The sequence below is a fragment of the Antedon bifida genome, chromosome 3 (genome assembly GCF_963402885.1).
Source record: "Antedon bifida chromosome 3, ecAntBifi1.1, whole genome shotgun sequence".
In the NCBI taxonomy this organism is placed as follows: Eukaryota; Metazoa; Echinodermata; class Crinoidea; order Comatulida; family Antedonidae; genus Antedon; species Antedon bifida.
In genome coordinates this window covers 33369145-33395169 of record NC_136228.1, presented here as the reverse complement: position 1 = coordinate 33395169, position 26025 = coordinate 33369145, and the positions used below count along the sequence as shown (strand labels likewise).

General features: G+C 35.6%; 2 protein-coding genes across 2 annotated transcripts; one reads left to right on the top strand and one right to left on the bottom strand.

The window, feature by feature from the left end:
- Positions 1 to 308: 308 nt before the first annotated feature.
- On the bottom strand, positions 309 to 2605 carry LOC144837554 (neuromedin-U receptor 2-like). Its single transcript, XM_078692726.1, has one exon. It carries the CDS (start codon positions 2520 to 2522, stop codon positions 1491 to 1493), a length of 1032 nt encoding a protein of 343 aa, XP_078548852.1. The 5' UTR covers positions 2523 to 2605; the 3' UTR covers positions 309 to 1490.
- A 14046-nt stretch (positions 2606 to 16651) lies between these two features.
- Positions 16652 to 26025, top strand: LOC144837794 (S-adenosylmethionine-dependent methyltransferase Rv2258c-like). The gene is made up of 4 exons (XM_078693051.1): positions 16652 to 17536; positions 23400 to 23611; positions 24926 to 25048; positions 25447 to 26025. The coding sequence occupies exons 1-4, from the start codon at positions 17247 to 17249 to the stop codon at positions 26007 to 26009; spliced, it is 1188 nt and encodes a 395-aa protein (XP_078549177.1). The 5' UTR covers positions 16652 to 17246; the 3' UTR covers positions 26010 to 26025.

The following is a 26025-nucleotide window of genomic DNA, read 5'->3' as shown; positions in this document are numbered from 1 at the left end:
CGAACCAAAAAAGTTTATACAGGAATTGGAAAACATAAATCACTCTTAAGCTTGGTTCCCACTAGCGACGCGACGCAAGAATGTAACGCAACGTAAGTGATTTGACCAATCACAAGCGATGGATTATTCCTACAGTCGCTTGTCACTGGTCTACTCGCCTTGTGTTGCGTCTTTAGTGGGAATCAAGCATTAAGCTTGCTTCTCACTAGAGACGCAACGCAGGGATGTAACGCAACGTAAAGCGTGGTTCCCACTAGAACGTAACGCAGCGACGTATCGACAAGGTGCTGTATTGCGTAATCACAAGTGGGAACCGACGACGCATCAGTGCTGCAAACATCGCAGGTTTGATTTCACGCAGGCGGGGGCAAACACGGTTATCGGAAGGGCATTTGCTTACGTTGCGTAGATTGCGTTACGTTGCGTCGCTAGTGGGAACCACGCTTTAGTGATTTGACCCAATCACAAGCGATTGATTATTCCAACAGTCGCTTGGTCTATTCGCTTGTTTTGCGCGTACGTCCTTGCGCGCGTTGCGTCTCTAGCGAGAACCAAGCTTAAGAGTAATTTACTCACGCTTTCCAATTCCTGTATAACTCATCGCGTACGGGTTGAACGCCTCAGAACCGTTCATGGTCTTACGTTTGTGAGGAAACCTGAGGAAGGCTTTTTAATGTTAACCCATTTTCAACTGTTTGAATGATATTGGAGATAGCCTGGTGGTATTTATACTTCAAAGAGGCACTTTATCAAATTGCATCCCACACGCGCTTGTCTAAACCATTTGTCACGTCAAATCGAATATTGAACAACACAATTTCGTTAACATTTTGATGTCACCATTAATATATTGATGAACAAAACAAGATCCATTTAATTTAGTACACAACAAGTAGACACGGTAGATATTCATTAAATTAAAACACGTTTACGCTGTAAATTATTATAATGTAGCCGGATATTTCACCACATTTTGGAGGGTTTTTTACCGCACCAACTACATTATAAAAATTAACACGAATTCGTTCCTGGTTCGAAACAGAGTCCGGTCTACTAAATTAACATGACATTTAGACCTACTTGTATTAATCTTGATAACATTATACCGTAACCTTTCAATATTTGATCAATCTCAGATCATACGAAAAACAATGGCATCTGATTTCAATGTATTATGCCTATGATGTGAATATTTTGGATTTAAGTTACTTACTATAAGACGATGATCGATCCGTAAGCTAATCAGCTCGGCTTCTTAGAATCATCGATATTATGCCAGATATTTGACGTTTAGCCATATTGCATGCACACAGATACATTTTTAAATAATATAAACAATATTGTTAATCCATTAATATTTTCACTCATTCGTTCTTTATGCTAATACTTCGTATATCTGCTGTTGCTTGTGCGGCCGGTTACATCCGCCGGCCGGTAATGTTTAACAATGTTTAGGCCGCATTCATTATGCATTGCATTCTCGATATCTTCTAGTTACCAGATCCCGTATGCGAGTACCTGTACATAATCAATAGATTGCTCCTAACACACTTATTGTGTTGGCTATTTAATATTTTACGTCGAATACATTTACAATTCAATGCGTACAGGAAGGGATTGAGGCTCATGTTACAAGCGGCAAAAACTACCGTAATTTTGAAGAAAACTCCATCCAAAGATGTGACAATTCCAAAGTTAGCGAACAGATAGTAAATCTCATTGGGACCCCAGCAAAAAGCGTAAGCTAGCGATACGAGAAATGCCGTTTTTATTATGCGTTTCCTTACATTTTGACTGCGTTTCACACCTGCGTCAACTACGAGTGTACTTGCGTTAGAAATGCGTCGTTTGTTGACGTGTTGAAAGTATGCTATGATTTTCCAGTATACAAATACCATTACGGAGACCGGTATGACGTAATGATTGGTGAAAACAACCGCTCCAACGACAGTTTGTATTTGTGGAGAGTCCCATTTTACTACACACGTACCGTTCTCAAAATGATGAGCCGTTGCCCATGCAATTTCATGAATAGGTCCAAAAATCCAGCTTATGCAACACAAGAATATTGCTTTGTTCTTAGTGAATGAATTACGATACATAACGGGTTTAAAAACGGCCCAGTAACGTTCAACCGTCAGGCACACTATGTTGATGGTTGACGAAACACAAAGCGCCCAGAATGGATACTCGGAGTACCACAGCTTACAAATCACATTAGATAATACAACATTGTCATTTGGAAAAATATTCTTTGGTCTTAGGAACAAAATGAGAAATAAAATACTACTTAACAGATCAATGATGGCTTGATTCCTCAAGAAATATGTCGAAAGCGATACCAACTTTGGAATACGAAGAAATATATATAATACTGTTATATTGCCGGCTATACCGACGATTCCTATTATGATATAAGCCGACGTAAGCCAAGTATCCGTAGCAGGAGCGGTCGGTATTTCACAGTCTGACATGTTGTTAATGGTCTGCGTTGCGTTAGATTCGTGTACGCAATCGGCCATCAAGTGCGATACGACGTAAAAACGTTACGATTACGCACAAAGCAGATTTGAAAACAAATCAACCATTGTTAATCTTGATGAAATTCTGTTTAAATGCAATGCTATGTTATCTCTTCAGTATAATATTCAACAAGTTGATCCCAGTGCTTCTAGTTATCAAGTAATTTCTGGCGTTGATAATATGACATTTGCGTTATAAAGACACTCGTATGGTTTGTTGATTGTCACAAATAAAAATAAAAGCAATTTCGGAAACGAACACTAATAAAGACTCGAAATTAGAAGTGTAAACATCACAGCATCATCAACATAATCAAAAAGGCATATTTCGTCCTTCTGTTTGATAATAGACCGTCGTGTGAGTACTCTATCCAAAATATTTGGTTGTTCAACGTAAAATAATTCATTGAAACGCGAGTCACCTAAACATCATCGATTGGTTAAAATGTTGATCACGTGAGCAATTTGTTATGGCGTGTAGAAATATTTACTACCTATGATCATGGCAAAATGAATGAAAATGTGTCTGTGAAGAGGATGGGCGATCGACGGCGGACAGATGGATGGATGGATGATATTCGCTTCAGACGAGACTGAGTTGAGCATATAATAATTGAAATAATGTTGCCAATAATTGACAACAAAACTTAATTTTGTGCACGCTACGTAAGGTACTATAATGCACAATTTGTGCCCCAAAGCTAGCTAGAAAGTACGCGCGCAACACAAGTAATTTGACCAATCAAAAGTGACAGTTTTGATGACGGTGAACTAAGTTTCCTGCGGCACTACTGCTGCGTTCAACTTTGCTCCACCTTCTGTGTATAAGTAGCCGGCGGACATTCGTTACCTATAAAACATCAAATTAACAATTACTTTGGTACAGGAGAACCCCTAACAAGGGACTGCTTTTGTCACTATAGTGTCCCCTGAATAGGTGTTAGCCATAGTGATAAAACATATGCCCCTCATCTTTTCATCATCAGGAAATGTCACCATAATGGGGGTGTCCCTTCAATAGGGTGTTCCAAAAGATAGGTTCTCTTTCTGAACGTATAGTATCAGTTGTTATAAGAGGAATACAGGCATTATAATAACTATAACATTCAACTAAATTGAAATGGCATGGTGTTATCAATTAACAAGTCTGATCTTTTAATTGGATTCCTTTAAACAATACAATATTCATTAACGTGTTTTGCTGCGGGCGGCGTTGCTTTTGAAGATGTACGCAAATGACGTCATGTACAAACCAACTTTAATTAGACCGTCACCAACATCGATTGCTCATTTTACATACAGGGGGAGGGGGAGCATGTTTGCTGAACGTGATGGTTTTTACAATTAATTTCCATGAATTTTAAATGAATTGACAGTAAATAGAGAAATCAATGGCGATATACGCACGTATAGACTTCCGGTTGTTTTTCTCAATATTCCGCCACGGTATAATTAAGCGGTCAGTGATACCATGGTGATACCGGACTATAGTAGGCTACAAGACGAGACAACAAAGTGCCTGACTAATTTTGTCTGTTATACTAAGAAGGATATGGGTTATTTATATCTAACTTATCTTATGTCTTAATAGAGTACCGGTGCTCTCAAACGTGCTAAACTCGTCGCATTCACACTATTGGAAACTCTCAATGGATAAACTGATCGCGTTTGAAAGAAAGACCGCAAGTAGTTTCAACAGAGTGAACGTATTTGTTCTAATTGTACGGTGACTAAAACAGTAAATATATCTTGAGTGTATCAATAACTGGTCAGATGTTTTGCCCTACTCTGACGTAATTTGTACTTCATACCAAGTACATTGAGAATACTTGCGAAAAAATACGCAAGTAATTCTCGGGTGGGACCTCCAGGTCACTAGCCTGTATCAATAACGTTTGCCATCATAGTATTAAGAAGAAAAGACAAAGAGAAAGGAAAGCGCTTTCACAATGTTCATGCTAAAAAGAAACGCGTTTGCTTCTTGCATAAGTGACGTGACGTAAACGCACAAAACGCCTTTATTTACGATAAAAGATGTATTGTCCTCCAAAAACATGAAAAATAAAGATTAATTAAATCAGACTTTGAATAAGTTGTTTTGTAGTTTTAATAAAGTTAATCCCTTTCGTTAAAAAAAATATGTTTTCTCATATTATAAAATGACAAAATAAATGGTCAAATTCAACCATAAACCCATTGGCTGGCAGCCAATTTGACTTTTTTTCCTTTTTTTTTAGGTAAATAACATTTTTTTCGATAAAATTTTGTTGAAAGTGGAGAACTATTATGTGAAATTAAAATGGCATATTCAACAAAAATAATCAATGACATTTAAATGGCATATTCAACAACAACAAAATTAAAAATATTTTTTCAGGGGACAATACATCTTTAAAGGAAGCCTTCATTTTTATTCCCCCACATCTTGCCAACTCTAAATTCCCTGCTGTATACATGTACTGTACTTACCTGTATCATTATTATTAAAAACACCGTTTAATGCAAAACTGTCTGTTTTCTTCTTAGCCTTCGGACGCCATTTTAGCAAAAGTAAAACAAACAATACAATAAGTAACGTAAGTATTGTCAACACACCGATAAGCCCAAGTCGATAACTTTCAAGTTTTTCGTCACAAACTATAATAAAAAAAACATAAATGAAACTAATAATAAGATAAGGCAATCTAACAACAGGATGCTGAGCTTTGGAGATCAAGGGGTTTATCTGTGGCTGCGACAAGATCAGTTCCACGCCCTTTAAAAGACACCGCGCGCCGCGAAGAATATGCACATAATAGTACGTAGTATACAATGTACTGTTTGTCGTATTATTAGTATTTGTCGCAGCCACGCGTAAGATCAAAGGACTGTTACGAGTTCCTATGTTGACAAGGCGAGCTCAGTGTGTTAGATTGCCTTGGTGAGAGACACCATTTTGTAACATATCAATATACTTTTTTGTACAACAAGTATATATGTAGGAGTGTAAATAAATCCCTACACTTAATATTCATATTTCATTTATTAGTGCTAATAGTAATACAAATGTAAAACGGTCAATTTTGAGATTTGTTCACACGATGGAATATTAAGCTTGATTCCCACTAGCGACGCAACGTAACGCAATCTACGCAACGTAAGAAAATGCCCTTCCAGACATTGTGTTTGCCCCCGCCAGCGTGAAATCAAATCTACGGTGTTTGCAGAACTATTGCGTCGTCGGTTCCCACTTGTGATTACGCAATACAGCACTTTGCGTCGATACGTCGCTGCGTTACGTTGCGTTCTAAAGCGTGGTTCTCACAAGAACGCAACGCAGCGACGTATCGACGCAAAGTGATGTATTGCGTAATCACAAGGAGGTGGGGGAAAACACAATTATTGGAAGGGCATTTGCTTACGTTGCGTAGATTGCATTACGTTGCGTTCTAATGGGAACCAAGCTTTACTTGCGTTGTGTTCTAGTGTGAACAAAGATTTGAGTTTGCGTTGTGTTCTAGTGTGAACAAAGGTTTGAGTTTGCGTTGTGTTCTAGTGTGAACAAAGATTTGAGTTTGCGTTGTGTTCTAGTGTGAACAAAGGTTTGAGTTTGCGTTTTGTTCTAGTGTGAACAAAGGTTTGAGTTTACGTCAAAATGCATACCAGCTTAAACTCAGTTAATTATACAATAACAGTCTAAAGTCAAGATGCATTCATTTGTCTAAACATAATTAAATATCATAGCTTTTAATTAAGTAAAGTTTGGATGTTAGTATATCATCGATCATGTGTACTAGTCAATAGCCGGATATCCAAGGGTCATGACCGACAACACACTGCGCCATTTAATATCGTCTGATATAGCATTACATTATTATACAATATTGTTTATACAATATTGTTCAGCCAATCGATTTTGAGTCAGTTTTAGTACAGTCAACGATAGGGCCAATAAGAGCCTTCGATGCATGTTTACCAATTTATAATACAGAAGGCCTAATCATCATAATGCACGGTTTAACAACTTTGTGCCCACAAAGGCTAATCGACGCAATCGGAGATCAAAATGATTTATGCTGTATAATTCCAGTTAAATGTCCCCCTTTTATTTGGTTTTATTGCGTTTATTAAGCCGTGCCTAGTTTGTCAAAAATCATCGTAGACCTATCCTAGATGAGTGCTCACTTACCACATTGTGTTATTGCGTCACAGGACTACACAGTGTTTGACTGACATACGACCTGGTCTTCCGATCCGATTTAACTCGATATCGGTAAATATTATTGTTCTTAAGCGTCTACGATAATTATAGTAAAGTGAGAAACCTTAAGGAGAATGTTTTTCATGGAGACCTCCTATTAACATAGAATTGATACAGTATTACCTTTACGCCAGTGTATGCTTTCTTTTATTACGAATTATGAGCGAGTCAAATGGCCGAGCGGTTAAGACAGGGGCGCCGTTTACCGTACCTAAAGAGCCAACAACATCGGCAAGGGTTCGAGGCCTACTCGCTCCTAGTTCTGGTGGTGGAACAAGTCTTCTCGGATAAGGACTATAAACCGCCCAGTGTACACAGTTATAACCTGTGTGCACTTTAAAGAACCCAGTTCATTATTCGAAAAGAGTAGGGGGTTACCCCGGTGAACTGGTTCACAAAATAGCCCCTGTATCAGGGGGATTACCACATATCTGATAGGACAGTGATTAATTCACTATTGGTAATCCTTGGCCACATTGCCTAAAGACATAAAATAAAAATTAAAAAATGACAATAAGTATGTTACGTAATAAGCAATGCGGAAATTGAGAGACTAGTGGTGGTAAGAATGAGACCAGCTTGCACGGATTGATACCTATAGAAAGTTATAGCCTAAGGTTGAAAATAAACTCTCGTAACTAGGGGAAGAATACCGTATATGAAGACTATGTATTAGGGTGACTCTCAGTCTATAGTGTGATCAATGTTCACGGATGTTGTTCACGATATTATGATTGATACTTCAATGATGCATGAGAGTCCATACATTTTGCGTTTTTTTACAGTGTTGGTGACGCGTTTATGTTTTAATTAACCTGTAACAGATACAGCGGTGACGGAATAAATATTATTTGCACAAGCCGTAAGCGCGAACACGTCGCTAATAATGTTCTTATTAAGAAGGTGAATATACGTAAGATGTTTGTCATTGTTTACCTGCAATAAATGAAATTGTAAGATTATATCCCGATCCAGAATCTACCACATTATCGTTTGATTGGAAAATAATAGTTAGAGAAGTCCCCGACGAGCGAATGTTGAACCCGTTGTCATGCCCACAAAGCACGCTGTTGCCATCGTGACCGTTATCGTCGATGAATTGTAGAGTATCTCTACCGATGCATATTTTATCATCATCATCATCGTAATCATCCCCGTTTAAATTAAGATGATTGATATTTACGTTGATCAAATGGTCTTGTGGGCCGTGTACACGTATCGAGCAACGTGTGTTATCCGGATAAATGTCCGGGTAATTTGGTGAAATTATGGTTGTTGGTGACGTTATTATTGCATCGCAACCTTGAATAAAAAGATATATACATTAATTTTCGGAGAAGTAATATATAGAAATATTGTAGGCACTCCTTAAAAGGGTTGCATCCCAGAGGCTACAAGTCCCAGGTTATTCCGCCATTTACAACATACCCAGCATATCCTAGTACACGGTGACAATATAATAGTTCCTGAAATAGATATCCATGATTGATAACTAATCAAGATTGCATCCCCGGCTATACGTTTCAAGAATAAATTGGTCATTTGACACTACAAGAGTGCCTACTTGACGGTTATTGTTGTTTTTATGAACATTATTTATAGATCCGGCAAACCTATTCGTATCCTTGCAATATATAATTGATTGGTTAACATAACAACAACATGACGGTAATGTAGCGGTGTAATTCAACAATTGACATTAACACCTACTACTACCTATGATTGTGAGAAACACGTTATTAGGAATGGAAACGTCAGTGGCGTAACGCAGAGGCCCCTGGTAAGGAACCCCTCGGGCGTTATTAGCCCTTTTCGACATATTTTATGCCTGTATTTTCTCTGGACACTGCTCAGGGACCCCATAATCTCTAGGGCCCCTGGGTTTAGCCAGTGAGCGCTCATAGCCGTTACGCCACTGAGAACGTACTTGCTCTATACCAGGCTAGATAGCCCGCTTCTCTGTGATCATTGGCGTAGAAATCAAGCGTCACGACCCTACTCTGAACAGTCAAATTTGATGGTAACTCATTTAACGTGAATGTATCAGAAACTGACGCTTTTGCGTCATCATTGTAACTCTTTATAATGAGCACATCGGTGATGAGACGATTAGTAGTAGGGGTTGAACGCGTTGTTATAAATGATAACAAGAGGCTGGTGTAAGCTGCTGATATGAATGTATTGTCTATGTTTATCTCGGTCCAGCTCCAAGCTGAGTCCAACAGCGTTGTATCATCTATCCATCTTGGGGATGATAGTATACCACTTACGTCAGTCACAATACCATTTACTGAAATAAATAAGATACTGTATATATCACGGACTTCTTAATGTATCCAATAGGATAGTTTTCTGGTTCTTTTCAGGTTTTTTTCTTTGAATTTCTGACAAACTAAAAAACTTAGTTAAATGAAAGTTACTAACCAATGATAGGCGCTAGTTTAAAGTATAATGAATCGTCATCCGAAATAAGTTTTATTTCTGAATCGATTCGCGACAGGCGACATTCTTTATCGTTGTATGAGTAATTAAATGAGTCGCATATAAATGATTCCTCTTCGATACAACTTTGCGCACACTCGTCCAATGTGATGATAGAGGGCAGTAATCTCTGTACCGTTTGCAGGCCTACGTTGTAGTAAACATCAAAAAATCTTGTGTATTCATCTACAAGAACAAATAAAATGCATGACGACACTATGTGAAATCATTTTTACGGGAACAAAACACATTTATGAGGGCGTGTGCCGCAGTGTGTTGGATGACTGATCGTGAGATCGTGGTTCGAATCCAACTCTCGCCACATTGCTTGTATCCTTAGGCAAGACACTTTACTTACATTTGCCTCTCTCCACCCAGGTGTATAAAATGGGTACCGGTTAGATCAAGACACAACTTTGCGCTGATTGCTAGCTGCATTACGTGTATCATCCAAAAAATGGGTAATAATGTGCAGCGCTTGCTTATATGCGCTATATAAGAATGAACTATTATTATTATTTGAATAAGAAAGAAAGTTTTAATTTGACAAACATTACACTGAGTCGTAGGCCTAATTATTAAACAACACATTACCGCAATAAGTTTCGTCAGTGCCATGGTAACAGTCCTTAACGCCGTCACATTTACTGGTTCTTGCAATATACTGCCCTCCTTCACATTCGAAAACATCTGATGAATCTGTTTGATTTACTGCGATAAACATAACATTATTTGTACTTTTAATAGTGTATGGTGATGGTTAGTGTTTCAATGTCTAAAGCTCTGTCTTATACACTATCAAACTAGTTTGACAAAAAAAGTATGATCTTCCCAAATATGGTAGTGATATGCCCAAATATGGTAGTCATATGACATCATCACGTCCATATATGGGCACGCATCAGATTTTCTGTCACAAAGTTTGATAGTGTAGACAGTGCTTTATGGTAGCAGTGTATTACAAATTATGGTGGCAATGATTTCGTATACTAACTTTCCGGCACATCATCATTTAATACTAGTGCAATCCACTGTTCCGAAACCTGAGTGAGTCTAGTATACACACTGAGGTCTGTGTCACACTGATCTGGTAACAAACTTGCTATACCCACTAGCCACCAATGATCTCCTACCCATGTCACCAACAAATCCCTACTGTCGTTCTGATGATACAAGTGAGAACGGGTTAATTTATAATAATAATAAGTTATATTAACTTATTATTATTATTATAATAACGTTCTATATTTTGGGTGTATAGTTGTCTGTGTTGGTTAGAACAAAAAAACAACTGTTTTTACAAAATAATATCCACCATTATCTTACAGAGCATTTCTTCTTGTTTCCTTTACTTGCGCAGATCATATTTTCTGTTACTATGTATCCCAACATGCCCAGCTGCTCGGTGCAGACGATTTGATTGACAATCTTAGCTTCCACCACCGTCAAATATTTGTCTGTTTGGCCTAGAAAGAAATACTGTGAACTTAACCGACATAGCCTATTTTGTTTCAGGTTGATAGATAATTTACTTTGATGAGAACCTGAACAACGTCCAAGTGACTGTAGAGACATTCACCATGCAAATCGATTGGCACGTGAAACAACGTTATTCTACACTTGGTGATTTTCTGTTAGGTGGTCCGGGGCGGTCACACACGAGGAATACAACGTGCACCATGTGCTGCCACAAGGTTGGAATATTATTTTGCCAATTTCGAATTTGTCTCTTTAATTGTGTTTTTAAAAAAACAAAGCAAACTTAGTTACATCAATAATAATAAATTCGGTGACGTAATTGTACCTTTGTTTATACTTCCCCATCCAGTTACTATACAGTCAGTGTCGTCACTGAAAACACTTGTCATGTTGTCTGGTGGCACGCATATCACGCTGACGTCATCGGTTAAATAGAATGGACGCTGAACGTGAAGTAACGTAATATCGGAATCATAGCTACCGTAAATGTAATCGGGATGTGTATAGACGTCGGTTACGTTTCGCTTTTGTAAACGTTTTGTTCCCATAACAATTGTGTATAAATTAGGTTCGTATATTAATTGTCTACAAAAACAAATGATTTACCTTAATAATAATTACTTTAGGAAATACTACACGGTATACAAACAAAATTATTACGGATAAAAAATCGTAAAACCTACTAATGCGACGTATTTTTTTTCCAATTTAAAGTGCGCCCTCTCTATCGTCACACAATCAAGTTCACTGACAATCTACGAATACGATGCTCTTTATATTAATTGACAAACCTGTGCTTTATTTAATTACGATTAGCATTAATTTAGAAGTCATGAATATATCGTATACTTACATACAATGCGCAGTACTAAGTACCCACTCTTCGTCGATTAGTGCTCCTGCGCAGATAAACACATCGTCTTTGAATATTTCGGCCTGCCATGGCCAAGCCACGTCTGCTACGTTACCCTTGCTTATGTTTGATAAATGTGGTACACTTCCACAACTGTTTACATCTAAATGAACCAGGAGCCAACAGCAATTTTAATTTCTGGATGAACACATCCACAATATTCTATACATTACAAAAGCATTTGTAATAAGGTTTTGCAAATAGCGTGCACGACGCATGGTGGGAAGGGTTTGTGAGCAAACCTCACGACACGTACGTACGTGATTTGTTGTTTGTACGTACGCGACTTGACGTTTGCTCCCAAACCCTTCCCATCAAGCATTGTGCAATGACGTTCCTCGCGTGCGAAATCAAGCTATTTGCGATAAACCTTATGATGATGTCTGATGTGGTCGTATGGTAATGATTTGAACCCACGAACTTGGTATTGGTAGTAAAACACGTTAACTACGATATTTTAGTGATACATGTTACTCGTCTATACATTACGGATGGTATACGGTACACATATAACGAGCAAGCGTTACTCTGCGCACTACTTTATTTAATTATTCATTTTACGCGCATGCACAATTATGAGTGGTTACAGTAGTAAACTAAAATATTATTAATGTTTCTGGACATCAAGAAATGTTAAACGTGATAAACCACGCCTGTGCATAATGCGAGTTCTGGGTTAACCCGCATTGATTTCAAGATAATTAGGCAATTTAAACACCGCAGTTTCAACATAAATCACCGAACCATTAAACTAACGAGATTTAATAACAATTATGATATCTGGGGAAAATGATAGATTCCGTTTTACCTTGATTTTGATACGTCACTCGTATAACAGCCAGCAACAAACATAAGTATAAATATACACGACGATTATCTAACGCTGAAAATAAATTATTCCAGGATTTCCTGGAGGTTGCCATCGTAAATACAAATACAATCTCTGCAAATCACATAATAGATTAAACACTTTGCATTTACGTCACCAATGCCTAAAGAATACACAATTCCATGAAAGAAATCGAAATAAAAATAAACAATTCACGAAATATACAGTGCTGTAGGTGATCCTACTACAGGTATTGTATTAGTACATTGCAAACAATAACATAATAATGTAATAGTCTATGTGTGGCTACTTCTGTTGTCTGTATCCACTGCCAGTATCCGTATTTGAATAGTAAACGACCTTTGTGACTATGCACTTTGTATTTAATATCTTCTGTATTTACAAATTGACACTATTGATAATTTAATAATGATAATTAATACAGTAATTGATTAAATACATCAAGGCGTTGTGAAGTGTTTTTATTTACGCACTTGAAAGAAATTGGGTCTGTTTAATTATATAATAATATATTTATTTATAATAATAATATTCAATTCAATGGTGCATTCACAAACTCAATTTTAAAATAAAAATCTTGTTGTATATTAACCATGGACATTAATCAACTCTGAGGCTTTCAACTTGTTTCTTACACTGTCAAGTTGATGTAAATCACTTATTTAGCAAAAACCGATACATATAAAAATACAATTATATAATGGTTACGAAAATGTAAGTAACCCTGTTGGGTGCTACACAATAATATTTAATTCTAATTTTTAAAATCAACTTCAACTTTGCTCTATACCCAAATATATTATTATAACTTATACCTAACGTACCCTTTTCATATTTGCTAGGAAAGTGCTAAAATAAATATTATTATTAACAACTTTTTTCATCTTCGAGTTTTCTGTGTAGATTTATTTGAAAATGGTCTTTAAAGTGATTCAACCGGGCCTACAATGTAACCCACACGATTCTACAACTTTAGGCTTTATAAGTCCAATCCATTGAATGATTTATCAGTATAGTAGTCAGTAGGCCTATAGCCTACAACCATGATATTACTTTATTGTTAATGTATTATGAGGAAATCATGCTTTAATATGTTTAGTATGTTTGTCTAACAAAATACAATGTGACAAACAATAGTTTATTATGACCTATTCAATAATAGGCCTACTAAAGTATATATTTTTATATCTTTTTATCATAATATATATTTAACAATAAACTAAGCATTTCCTTTCAAATGGACACCGCGCTCTGATACCCACTTTATAACACAAATGGATAATTACAGTTTAGGAATTGCGTAATGCACGTGATCATGTAGGTAATTATAAAGTCAGTCATTGAACCTTTAAAATTGCTATTTAAATTGCTTTTATCAATTGTGTGAAATTTGCGACAAAAGATGGCGACACAAAAGTCAATTTTTACAACTTTTTTTCTTCAGATTTCTTATTCATAAAGTAGTTTTGTCGCTTTAGAACTAGGTTGAGTTGGCGTCTGCCCTAGGCTCATGGCGAAGAAAGCCCTGTGCCCTACAAACTGTTGATAATGACATTAACAGTTTGACTTATATATTAGTATATATGTGTGTTTTAAGCTCTGTCTACACTATAAAACTAGTTTGACAAAAAAAGTGTGATGTGCCCAAATATGGAAGTGATACATCAGCACATCACATTTTTTGTCACATAAAGTTTGATAGTGTAGTCAAAGTTTAAGGTTATTGTGTGGATTGGAAAAGAAAATCATTGAAATTATGCACAAGCAAGCAGTCGTTTAGTACCTGACGTGCGTTCTTAATAATCAGTTTTTGTAAACCGATACCGATCCTAATATTGTACTACATAATCCTCAAGAATAAGCCTAGACTTAACACTTACATACTACCACAGTAATGAACTTGACTTCGGATCAACTCAGCGGACAAAAGCGATACAAAGAATATAAAAGAACGTGAATTTGCATGTATTAAGGCCTTGTTACATTCCTGTAAAACGGTCATAAGGTAGCCCACTTCCCTTCAATAGGAATTGTTGAATCAGCCCAACGGCGTCGGCACCCGTTTTGTAAGCCTGAGGACAAAACACAAACTGGCCTTCACTCATATACACGGCCCACAACAGGTAATTTTAATATCCCTTGTTTGCTCATTTCTAAAAGTGTCTGCTTAATTTTAAATTGAAAAAATAATATGCAGACAAAGAAACAATTTCAACCGGTATTTCTGTATCAAAGGAACTTGCTTGTAAATTGAATGCGACTTTCCAAGGTCAGTACGACGAAAAAGTAAGCGCAAAAGTAGTTTTAATCATGTGGTGGTGTGAAAACGCAACTAAGAAATTAAAGAATGATAAAAGGGAAACCGGTAATTGTTGTGATTTGTGACAGAAAATCTTGTCACTTACAAGTATTCACTTGCTATTGAAGAGATCCGACTATCGTTTTAAATAATTATATTTGTATAGGCCTATGTAGGCCTAACCGGTAGCAGAAAGATAACTCTCCAATACACGATTTAGTGACATTATAGATCCTTTTTGAGGGGCTTTACTCTATTGTGATGTGGCAACATGAGAAATTATATGTTTAAAAGACCAGTGGTGGCTGTTGTTAACAACTCAGAATATGACATTCAATCAATAATTAAATAATGTTACTGAATATATGGCAGTTTTTTAAAAGCCTAATTTGAAAAGGTCATGCGGTCGCAAAATGAGATAACTTTTTTTTCTTTTTTAACTAACCATTTTATTTCGCCTACTAATAAGTTAAGTGTACGTAGGCCTACCCATGTAACAAGACCTTTAATAATGTGAATTAACCACACGATTCAAATCAATTCTTTCCTCTTACGCAGCATAAATATTAAAATTGCATAGGAAATTTTGGATAGAATGTTTTGCTCGAAGGAGGTGCCCAGAGCATTTTGTTATGGATATAATAGGACACAGTTTTTGTGAATTTGTATTTAATCGGATTTATGTGCAGTTTTTATGTCTAAAAATCTAGTGATATTTGAATGGATTATGGTACGTTCATTTATAGTAAGAATTACTTAACATGAAGCTGGAAAAATAGATAATTTCCCTTGCAAACCTGCTATAACTTTTTTGTAGACTTAACAAAATCGGATGTTGGTTAGTGTACGGTCTGATGAATCTTTGACGAGTAATGATTCCGGTAGCGATAATGACTTTCAATGAACTTCTGACAAGTCCAATCTTTCAATACATTACAAAAAATCTACGTAGTAAGATATAAATATCAGCACGGGGGAAATTTACTTCTTTCGACGATAACCAAACTGAACGAAAAGATGGAATCAGAAGAAATGCCGCGTGGACAAATTCTGGTATTGATGGCTTAGGCCTACATTGTTTTAATCAACTTTGAAAGATGGTGTGATATTTATTATAATTATAATAAAAGTATTATACAATTTTAAATACAAATAGGGAAACCAGCAATATGAAACGTAATGTGAAGACGAGACAATCTGAGGACAATCCGCGAAACTCAAAACTGAGATTCCAATGATAAAACTTAAGAGTGGGCCTACAACAGTTGTATAATGAAAGGACATTTTATTCCAATTGTTAAATGCCTGAAATAAAGTAGATACGTAACCGTAGTCATTTCCATAGCCATCCCTAAGGCAAAAGGAGTTTTGGATGTTCCTGATACTCAGAAGACGATGTCTCATTTGTACAGCTGTTCCAGTTCTTGTACTTGTCTCTGTATTATATCATCTTGACCTAGACCTCAATAGTCTACAACTCAAAATTCACTAATAATAATTTGGTTATTTAGGTTAGGCCCGTGAGATCGTCGAGTTATAGACATGTGTTATTCTTGGCCCTACATGTTTCTTCAATATAATACTCTTGTTCAATGGTACATCGATCTCATTCCTTTCGCAGCTATTGGTCAAAAAGTTATAGCCTGCGGAAAAAACCCGCGCTGAACTTGATTACCAAACTTGAACATGTTGTAGTTGTACCGCAGGGTGGCGTAAAAACTGCCAGGGGCGATGTTTAAAACAACCGTTGTGATAATGAACTTGAATTACGCTGAATCGACACGGTCATGGTCGTCGAAACATTTCGTTTCGATGAAAATCGCAAAACCAATTTGTTGAATTCGAAAAACTAAAATTCTAGAAAAATAATTACCCCATCACTGTAGCAAATTTAATCGTAGCCTCACGAAGTCAACTACTGTATTCCCGGAAACTTATCAACTTGAAATTGATTTTTTTAATTTCGTTAACGAATCTGTCGTCACATGCTTCTTTGCCGCCATCGGAAGTTTTCGTCTTTACACACGTTTAAAAACCTTTCAAATCGCACATGCTAGAGGGACAAATTACGATAAAAACCGGCCTACTTACTTTATATAAATTTAACAAAGAATCTAGATGACATAACTTCACCCACATCAATACACTAATAAGATAAATACGGAAGTACATGACGTCATTAATATATTGGACACGTGATCAGATAATCTAACCAATCAATAATTAGTATTATTGGATGTGGTCGGGAACGTGTTTTGGTGTTTTAGTGTTACTGAACTCATGCAACAAATTGATAGTTTACTCAACACAAATCAACCGGAAAACTCAAGTTAACAGTTTTCATAAATACCATGCCGTTTGCTAAAAGTTTTCATATCAAATAACTCGAGTTATTCAACAAACACGATTTCCATTTTTTTTCGTCGCTAGGCATCGTGCGCTAAACTTTTTTTCTCATCATCATGGCACACGCTTCTGTATCACCGTTGGATAATGGTCAGGTCACGGGGGAAAACGAATTGCCTGCATCAATTCCAACTCCTCCTCCTCCTAACATGGGACCATCTCCGCCAGGCCTAGAAAAAGAAAACATCGAATTATTTGGTTTTCGGATGGGCCAGACCGTTAATTCAGGTTTTTTATTACTGTCTATTGCAATGGGAAGAGAAACTGGTTTATTTGATGCACTTGCAAATTTTACAGAACCAAAAACTTCAAAAGAAATTGCAGAAGCAACAGGATTGAAAGAAAGGTAAGCGCTTTTCACTATCTATGTAGTAGAGACCTATAGTAGTAGGTCTAGGCCTATGAGTATTACTATATAAATTATAATTCTAACTTTACTGACATTAATTCAATATAATGCTGTAAACAATAATAAACGAAACAAAAAAACATTGTTATTAATACTAATAGGCGCCTATTGAAAACATTTTGAAATAACTGATAATTGTTCTTTTGAATAAAATCAAATTTTATTTAGGGCTATACTAGATAGCTAGGGATAGGGATAGGGAGGAAGGTGTAGAGAGGCGGCGGGCTAGACCATTTTGTTGACAATGTAATTGTTTTGAGTTTTAAACGTGTTTACAAAAAGCTTTTTTATCGCTATGCTTTTTATACGATATTAAATTATAAACCGGCTTTTCCCTTCTCACGTTCTGCTATTTATATTTTAAAGAGACTATTTTATGAATCGTTTAAAAATAGGGGTTAGCATTTAATTCACTCTAGGCTATAATAAGTAAGCCTATAGTTAGGAGAAGCACTTTAAATGTTCATAATAGGCAGCTTAAGGGTGATTAGTTTCACGTTCATAAAAGTAAAACACACCTTATACATATAAAAGTATAGATATAGGCCTACCCACGCATATTTTTTAGATGTGCGATTATTAATCAGAGAAAAATATTGAATTGATGGGGTGGGGTCGACCTTTTAATATTATAAGCCATACACGGAGACGGGTTCTCACGATATTTCACAGGCCACAGTTGGCTGATGATGAAAGAGTTCGAATTACAGTAATTTTAAAGTTACCAATTTATTAAAATATTAGGCTTAATTTTAAAACGGTTACAGATACAAAATTATTTAAAACCTGACTTTCATTACATCAAATGTTGATGCTGGAAAAAGCATCAAAGATAAATCAGAGGATAACATTAAACAGCCGTGAGAAATTCCAAGCTTTGGGGATCTATTCCTTCGGCGGCAGGGCAAATAGAAAGTTGTACAGTGTATCGGAAACAATGATAACATACTATGAATTTGGTATAGACCTCCCGTCCCTATAGGCCATCGTGAATCTTAATCTTGGAAAACTTAGTCCCCCGCCTGCCGTGCGCACATGTGTTGCGCATGGAACTCGTTCTTTCGCAGCCCTGAATACCTGGCTACGATTAGACCGTATGAGCTTAGCAGTACAGTATGTTAATGTTTATATTTGATATTGTTCAGTTCATAATAAGTTTTTAAAAATTGAATAATAGATTTTATATAACCGTGATCAAATGTCAATCCACGTTTCCTGTCAGTGCATTCCATGATTGTTCTTCGGTATGTCGATTGAATTTTTTAACAAAACTTAACACACTTTATAAAATGTTTGTCATTCATTACTGTGTTTATTTATATTTGCTTGAGTGTGCTAATTAGTTATAGCGTGTGTGGAATCTAAACTTTGGCATCGATTCAAATGTAAAAACCGGTTATTTATTGAGAGGAATGTTTTTGTGGGGATATTTTAGATTCTCCCTCTTACCATTTTTTTGTCAGAGGGACCATTTATATTTAGGTCTTTTCAATGGAAGTTGAGTGTTGACGTGAGATTCTTGGCGAAACGAACAAAATGTAGACACTAAATTTAACACTTAAACACATAACAAAACATGTAATAAACATGTAAAAAAGTTTAAAATAAATTACAAATCGCCAAAAAAGGTGCGAGTGCTACCGAATACTGACATGATGGACCAACACTTTCACATATAATTCGGAGTTTTTAGTCGCGTACAAACGCATAGCTCACTATGTCGGTCGGTCGGTAAACACTAACTCAAATTTGCGCTGTATGGCCTTGTTCATTCTAACTGTTCCCATGACTATTGGCTAATAACCAGTCATTACCATATAATATACATTCCGGAAGTTTATATTTATTTATTACACATTTTGTTTACGATACAAACCTTCATTAACTATTTTGTTACATTTGATAATATTTATATTTATAAGTTTCAGAATTTCGAAACATTTCATGCTTAATTAACACGCCTCATTAATTGTTAAGTATCGTACTTAAGCGTTTTATAATTGAAATTAAAGTATTGTAAATAATTTCAAATACAGTTGTTTACTTTTCATTATTGCATAATTAGCGTACCATACCGCAATATTGTCTTCTATTACAATACTTTCGCTATCGCCACCTGTCCCCAACAATAACAAGTCGTACAAAAAGTTGCATCATCTTAAAATCAATATTATTTTTGTAAATTCCATTCATATTAATTAATATAATAATAATGTGAAATTGTCCCGTAGTTACCGGTGTTCTATTTATATTATGTAGATTATTATATTGTGATAACTTTAAGCCTTACCTTTGTGACGAATTGATTTAGATTGATTGAATAGAAAGGAAAGAAGAAAGAAAGAACTAGGAAATACAAAACAAAACTAAAACTTTTGTAATGTTAACTAGGCCTTTCCCCCTCTCCCTAAATTGTCTTTATATGATAAGTTCAAAACTTTGTTTTACCACTTTGTAAGGATCCACCACTTATAATTACCTGAGAACTACTTATAGTCGTGACCTTAACCACAAACTTTATTTCAAGTTTGGTTTTTTCCATGGTTTTCATTTATAAGTGTTTATATTTTAATTTAATTGAAGTTACCTAAATATAAACTAGCTCGATCCTTATCGTGTAAAACATCAAAGCCCAGCGGCGATAACAAACAGTTTTAAAAAGATATTGAAACGTTGTTTTCTAGATGTGTTCTTGGGTATTTCTGTCAAGTTTAAGGTCACCATGATCTTACAAATTGGATGTCTATTAGGATGATTGAATGTAAATATAGACTCACATCCGGCGGCTACGACCATATAATACGCTTGGCTTAAATTCAATTTCTTAATCCTTTTTTTAATACAAAGGATGACATTTAAAGGCGAATTTTCTGCAATTTAAAATCGTACGTTGTTGCTTAATGCGTATAACAAAACAACGCACTGGCAGTATACTCATTTGCTCTTCATAGATTGGTTGAATTATCAGTATAGTTAGTTTAGCATGCGCACTAACTTTATCAGGATTTACACGCGCGCGCACATCTACATAACACGCATAAACGTTACTTTAAATTGCCTCTAGGTATCGTATACCATTGTAAAGGTTTCTGGTCGGATTAGCACACTCAATAACTCAGTAGAAAAGCTGATCAACTGTACAAGTGAATTGATTCTTATCTAGATTAAAATCTTATAGATAGAACCACCCAGAAAGAAAATATCAGGCAACATGTAAGATATAAGAGATTTGTGTAGCGATATTATCGCTTTTTGGCTTGATTTCCGAAGCGGAAAAAAAGCAAACACTCGAACACTAGGCCTAATTGCGGTGGTTGACGCATGCGTATTGCTGTAAAACATGATTTTCCCATCAGTATTTGACAATAATGAAATTAATGTTACTGAATATGAGAACGCAATAACTTTACAGTATGTACCTCGAACATTACCCCGATAAAGTCGCCCCTTAGTCTAGACCACCATTTAGGCCTATGGATCAATAGCAGTTGTGTATATAGATATATTTTTTAAATCACATACAAATACAACATTACCTAACTGAAATTAAAGAAACGACAGTTAATAAAGATTTTCCAGAATAGAACAAAAAGGTTGATATCTTATTTCACATAGCCTAAGGTGTTGAAAAAGAATATGTCTTTGACTTGACTTTGACAAAATTTCAGCATCAGTAATTTGGTCTTTTATCTAAAAATTCATAAAAGCCGTTTATAAAATATCTCTATAATATTCTGGTATAACAAACTTCATAGAGCCAGACAGCAGTCTGATTCTGCAGTCTGATTCGTCTTTATTGAGAGAGGTTAAATATATTTTATCTAATTTATTTCTTTGCATTTCCATCTGCCAACCGTTATTTCCACTTTTTGTAAGAGTACCGCTTCCTCAATGATCTTTAAACTTGTAAATGACGGTTTATAGGTTTTATGTTTTCCAACTATGAATCAAACTAGTTAGCGTTAACAGTCAAATTAAATTAAAAGCGTTCACGAAAGGATCCGTTTGAAAATGAAAGATTCACCAATCACCGTTATCATACCAGGGAAGAGTTAAATTACTAACATAATTAAATAACTCTTCCCTGATCATACGTTCCAGCACAAGATCTAGTTTTTTTCTTTTAATGTTTCTGAATCTTTTACATTTTATTATAAAGGGTTTTACAATCCATGCGATTGATTTATACAAATAATGTAAACTTGAACTTGTATTAAACAGTTAAAGTTTGATTAGGCCATTTTGCAGTTTTAATAAAATTATTCACTTCTGTAGAAAAAAAATCAACAAAAATCATTATTTCACTTTAAAAGACAAAAGGAATTCGCAGGTTAATTTTAATAAAAAACATTGTCTGACAGATAATTTAGGTATTTTTTGCTTTAAATTACATTTTTATAGGAAAATAATGATCCAGTTTTTGGTCAAAGTGAATAACTATTATGTGGCATTAAAATGGCATATTCAACAAAAAAAAAATAAAAAAACTTATTTGTTAAGGGACAATATATCTTTAACATATACCCGGTTTTGGTCAAAGTGAATAACTATCATGTGGCATTAAAATGGCATATTCAACAAAAAAATTATAAAAAAAACTATTTGTTAGGGGGACAATATATCTTTAACATATACCCGGTTTTTGGTCAAAGTGAAAAACTATTATGTGGCATTAAAATGGCATATTCAACAATACAATTTTAAAAACTTATTTGTTATTCTTCTTATTCTTTAACATATACCCAGTATGTTCATGTATGTAAATCACATTTGACCACACTCGTCTGTGGAAAACCCAGTCTCATTTATGTGGTGTGGAAACACTATAGATGACGAAGCAAAACTTCGAATGTAGAGTAGAATCTCGTGGGAAAAATTACCAAAGGCAAGTCAGATCCAAAGGTGCCTCTCTCAGCACAATGTATTTCAGTTCATCGCTATTTTCCCTGGACCACCCCAGGAACGTATTTGCCTATATTTTTCAAATTGAGTCTACTGATGCAGTTAAAATGAACACGGTAGTCGGTGTTTGATATTTCATCACTTACTGATACGTAACTATGATTAGGTACATATCTGATTATGTCATGTCATGGAAAACATGTCAGACCTAATTTACTGAAACATTTACCAGATCTTCAGCGGAAGCGCACGGTGTTCGGGTTTTGAAGCGTTGAAATCGTTAACAGGCAATTTATATTTTCCGAATAAACCCAATGAACCGGTAATTTTACATTACAATATTATAGGACATACAAGACATTCTTCTCGGGAGACCTCTACTGAATACTTCCACTTATAGCAGTATCTTCAACCAGTATCATAAGCAAGCAATGTGGTGCCTGTATACGTTAAGATTAGGCTTATGTGACTATGATACAGATGTCACATGTGATATACATGCGACACTGTATTACAGAATTTACCTATGGACAAACAATCCCGTACCGAGGATCACTAAAACAGTCTATCGAAATGTTATTAGTGTACTACCAAAATTGCGTACAAACAATCTGCATACAACATTTTCTTGTGGATAGCAGACTAAAATCTGTCAGAAAAATAAAATGTAACGTTTTCAATAGATTTCTTACATTACTTATCTTTTTAGTTTAATCATAAAGGGAAACAACTGATATAAAATAATATATTTAAAATATTTATTTATTTTACGCGATCCATAAAAGGTGCCCAAGACGCAGACAAAGAAAACTTGCATCAAATATTTCATATTTAATGTAAGAAATAAGAGATTCCATGTCGTTTTCTTTTTTTTCAAAATCATTTGATTGTTTTTTAGATATATTCGTGAATGGTTGGGAGCCATGGTCACTGGTCAAATCGTAGAATCAGATGAGACATCAACACGGTTCTTGTTGCCCCCTCATCGGGCAGCCTTTCTTAGAACTGGTGGATTTGGAGAGGAGATGACCCTGTTGGCAGCAGCGTTACCAATGCAATGCAGTGTATTTGATAAAGTATTAAACTGCTTCAAGGAAGACGGGCCACGAGGTAAGAATCTAAAAAAAAAAAACAATTCACAAGAAAAACAACAAAATATTCGCGAATTCAACGTTTCAATCTTCAAAAAAGTATGGTATTAATTAGTAATTAGTTGATTTTACGGAAAATTATGTTTTGACATGATATAGTAGAATCGATGTTTAATGTGACCAATCACAAGCGATCCGAACACTCGCTTGTCATTGGTCAACATGCTTGCGTTGAGCCCACGTCTTTGCGTTGAGCCCACGTCTTTGCGTTGCGTCCTGTCGGAATCAATTTCTATGGTAGATTTATTATATTCTGAGATTGTTGTCTCGGATATATACCACCTATATAACAGAATGGTATTTTGTTGCTATTTTTAACACTAAACGCATAACTTTTTCTTTGAAAATGAAGTATTGTCTACAACATGCATGCTATATTTTCGGTCCATTTCTTCCGAATAAATAAGTTAAATAATAATTATAATGAAATTGAAAACCAAGGAATGGAGACATCCGGGTTATACTGTGACAAATTCCTTAATAACAATGTAGTATTAAAATTCCAATAAAAGACCCATAATGAAATATAAATAATAATTATGTTTAATTTACACATGTAATGGTTATGGATTTATGGAGACCAGTCTAGGGGTTAGTTAAAGGTTGAAATGGCATGGGAAATACGTTTGTAAAGTAATTTATCAAACATTTCTTTCAACATGCAAATGGTATATGCATTAACTAAGCATAATATTTCACTCTTTGATTGATTGATATTTAAGTGTTTTATTTTAAATTCGTAAACCAACGTAGTGTTTGAGTGGGATAGTGTACCACAACGTATTAATCAAATCAATCAATTTAGGTAATTACAAATGTTCTAGTCGAGTGGGCATATAATGATTTAGCAAAATGTCTGTCTCATTCAAATTAACCATTAAATTTGATTATTAGTATTATCCAGTAAAATGTCTTTGTTGCAAAAACAGAGCCGATTCAATGTCGCTAATTTTCAATTTTGAAATTGCGTAGGTTGTCTTAAGCTTGATTCCCACTAGGACGCAACGCAAGGACGTAAATGCAACGCAAGCGAGTTGACCAATGACAAGCGACAGTTCGATTAATTCATCGCTTGTGATTGGTCAAATCCCTTACGTTGCATTACGTCGTTGTGTTGCGTCTCTAGTGGGAACCACGCATTAGATTTTTATATTGCGAACGTAAACGTATTAGATTTTTCTATAGTAGACCTAAAATACATAAAATAACCCTTTTAGCATAGATTCCTTTTTGGTCTTGATAATAATATTTTTCCTCTTTTTGTTCTGTACAGGCGTGCCATACAAACATTACTGCGGATTCCAAAAGTTTATGAACGCTTGTTCGAGTGCCTGGTGGAACCGACATCTCATCTCGGACTTTATTCCATCAATGCCAGAAGTCCAGGAAATGCTGGGTACGTACTCCTATTTCTTTTTCTTTGGTAGTAAAAGACTAGTTCGCACTTACTAGCTCTTCTGCGCTAACGATGTTGTGAATAGAATTGTCAAAAGCACTGCTTCTTATCTTATTAACTTCTGTCTACACTATCAAACTTTATGTGAACGACATGTGATGTGCCCATATGTGGACACTATGATGTCATATAACTACTATATCTGGGCTTATCGTTACTATATTTTTGCACATCTCACTTTTTTTTTACATAAAGTTTGATAGTGTAGACAGACCTTTAGGGAGTCGTCGATTTTGATGGGTCAAGCAAGCGCATTAGCGTTTAGACGCAGGAAATGGTTTCTTTATTTTCGTTATGGTATTTGGTAATTTTAAATTAATAAATGATTATTTTAATAGAGAAAGGCATTGACGTGCTGGATCTTGGATGTGGTAGTGGGGGCGCTTCAATCTTACTTGCTGAACGATTTCCTAAAAGTACATTTATCGCAATCGACATCAGTGATGACGCCATCAATACAGCAAAGAGCACAGTAACAGAAAAGAAACTCACAAATGTCACGTTTTTGAAGATGGATGCTCTAGAAATGCCAGAAGAAAAGTGGCAAGGAAAGTTTGGATATGTGTTGGCTTGGGATTCCATCCATGACATGGCCCAACCGGAAGTAGTTCTAAATCTATTACATAAATGCCTTAGCAACAATGGACGCATGACTGTAATGGAAGTTAATGCGCACTCGGAGATTGCGAAGAATGTGAACATGCCGTTTGCCTCTACGTTTTACACCAACAGTTTGATGCATTGCATGACGGTATCGTTGGCTTTCGAAGATGGGCAAGGATTTGGAAATATGTATGGCAGGCAGAAACTGATGGCACTCCTCCAGCTAACCGGTTTTAACGACATTCAGACGTCAGTGCCAAATATGTCGTTCAATTGTCACTTCTTGTGCAGCAAGTAACAAGGTGAACTGTAAG

Bases quoted from the DNA above. Each gene is read 5' to 3' on its own strand.
- LOC144837554 (XM_078692726.1), bottom strand. From the start codon at position 2,522: ATGGCCGATTGCGTACACGAATCTAACGCAACGCAGACCATTAACAAC.
- LOC144837794 (XM_078693051.1), top strand. From the start codon at position 17,247: ATGGCACACGCTTCTGTATCACCGTTGGATAATGGTCAGGTCACGGGG. The intron at 17,537-23,399 runs GTAAGCGCTTTT...ATTGTTTTTTAG, and splicing joins GCAACAGGATTGAAAGAAAG to ATATATTCGTGAATGGTTGG. The intron at 23,612-24,925 runs GTAAGAATCTAA...TGTTCTGTACAG, and splicing joins CAAGGAAGACGGGCCACGAG to GCGTGCCATACAAACATTAC.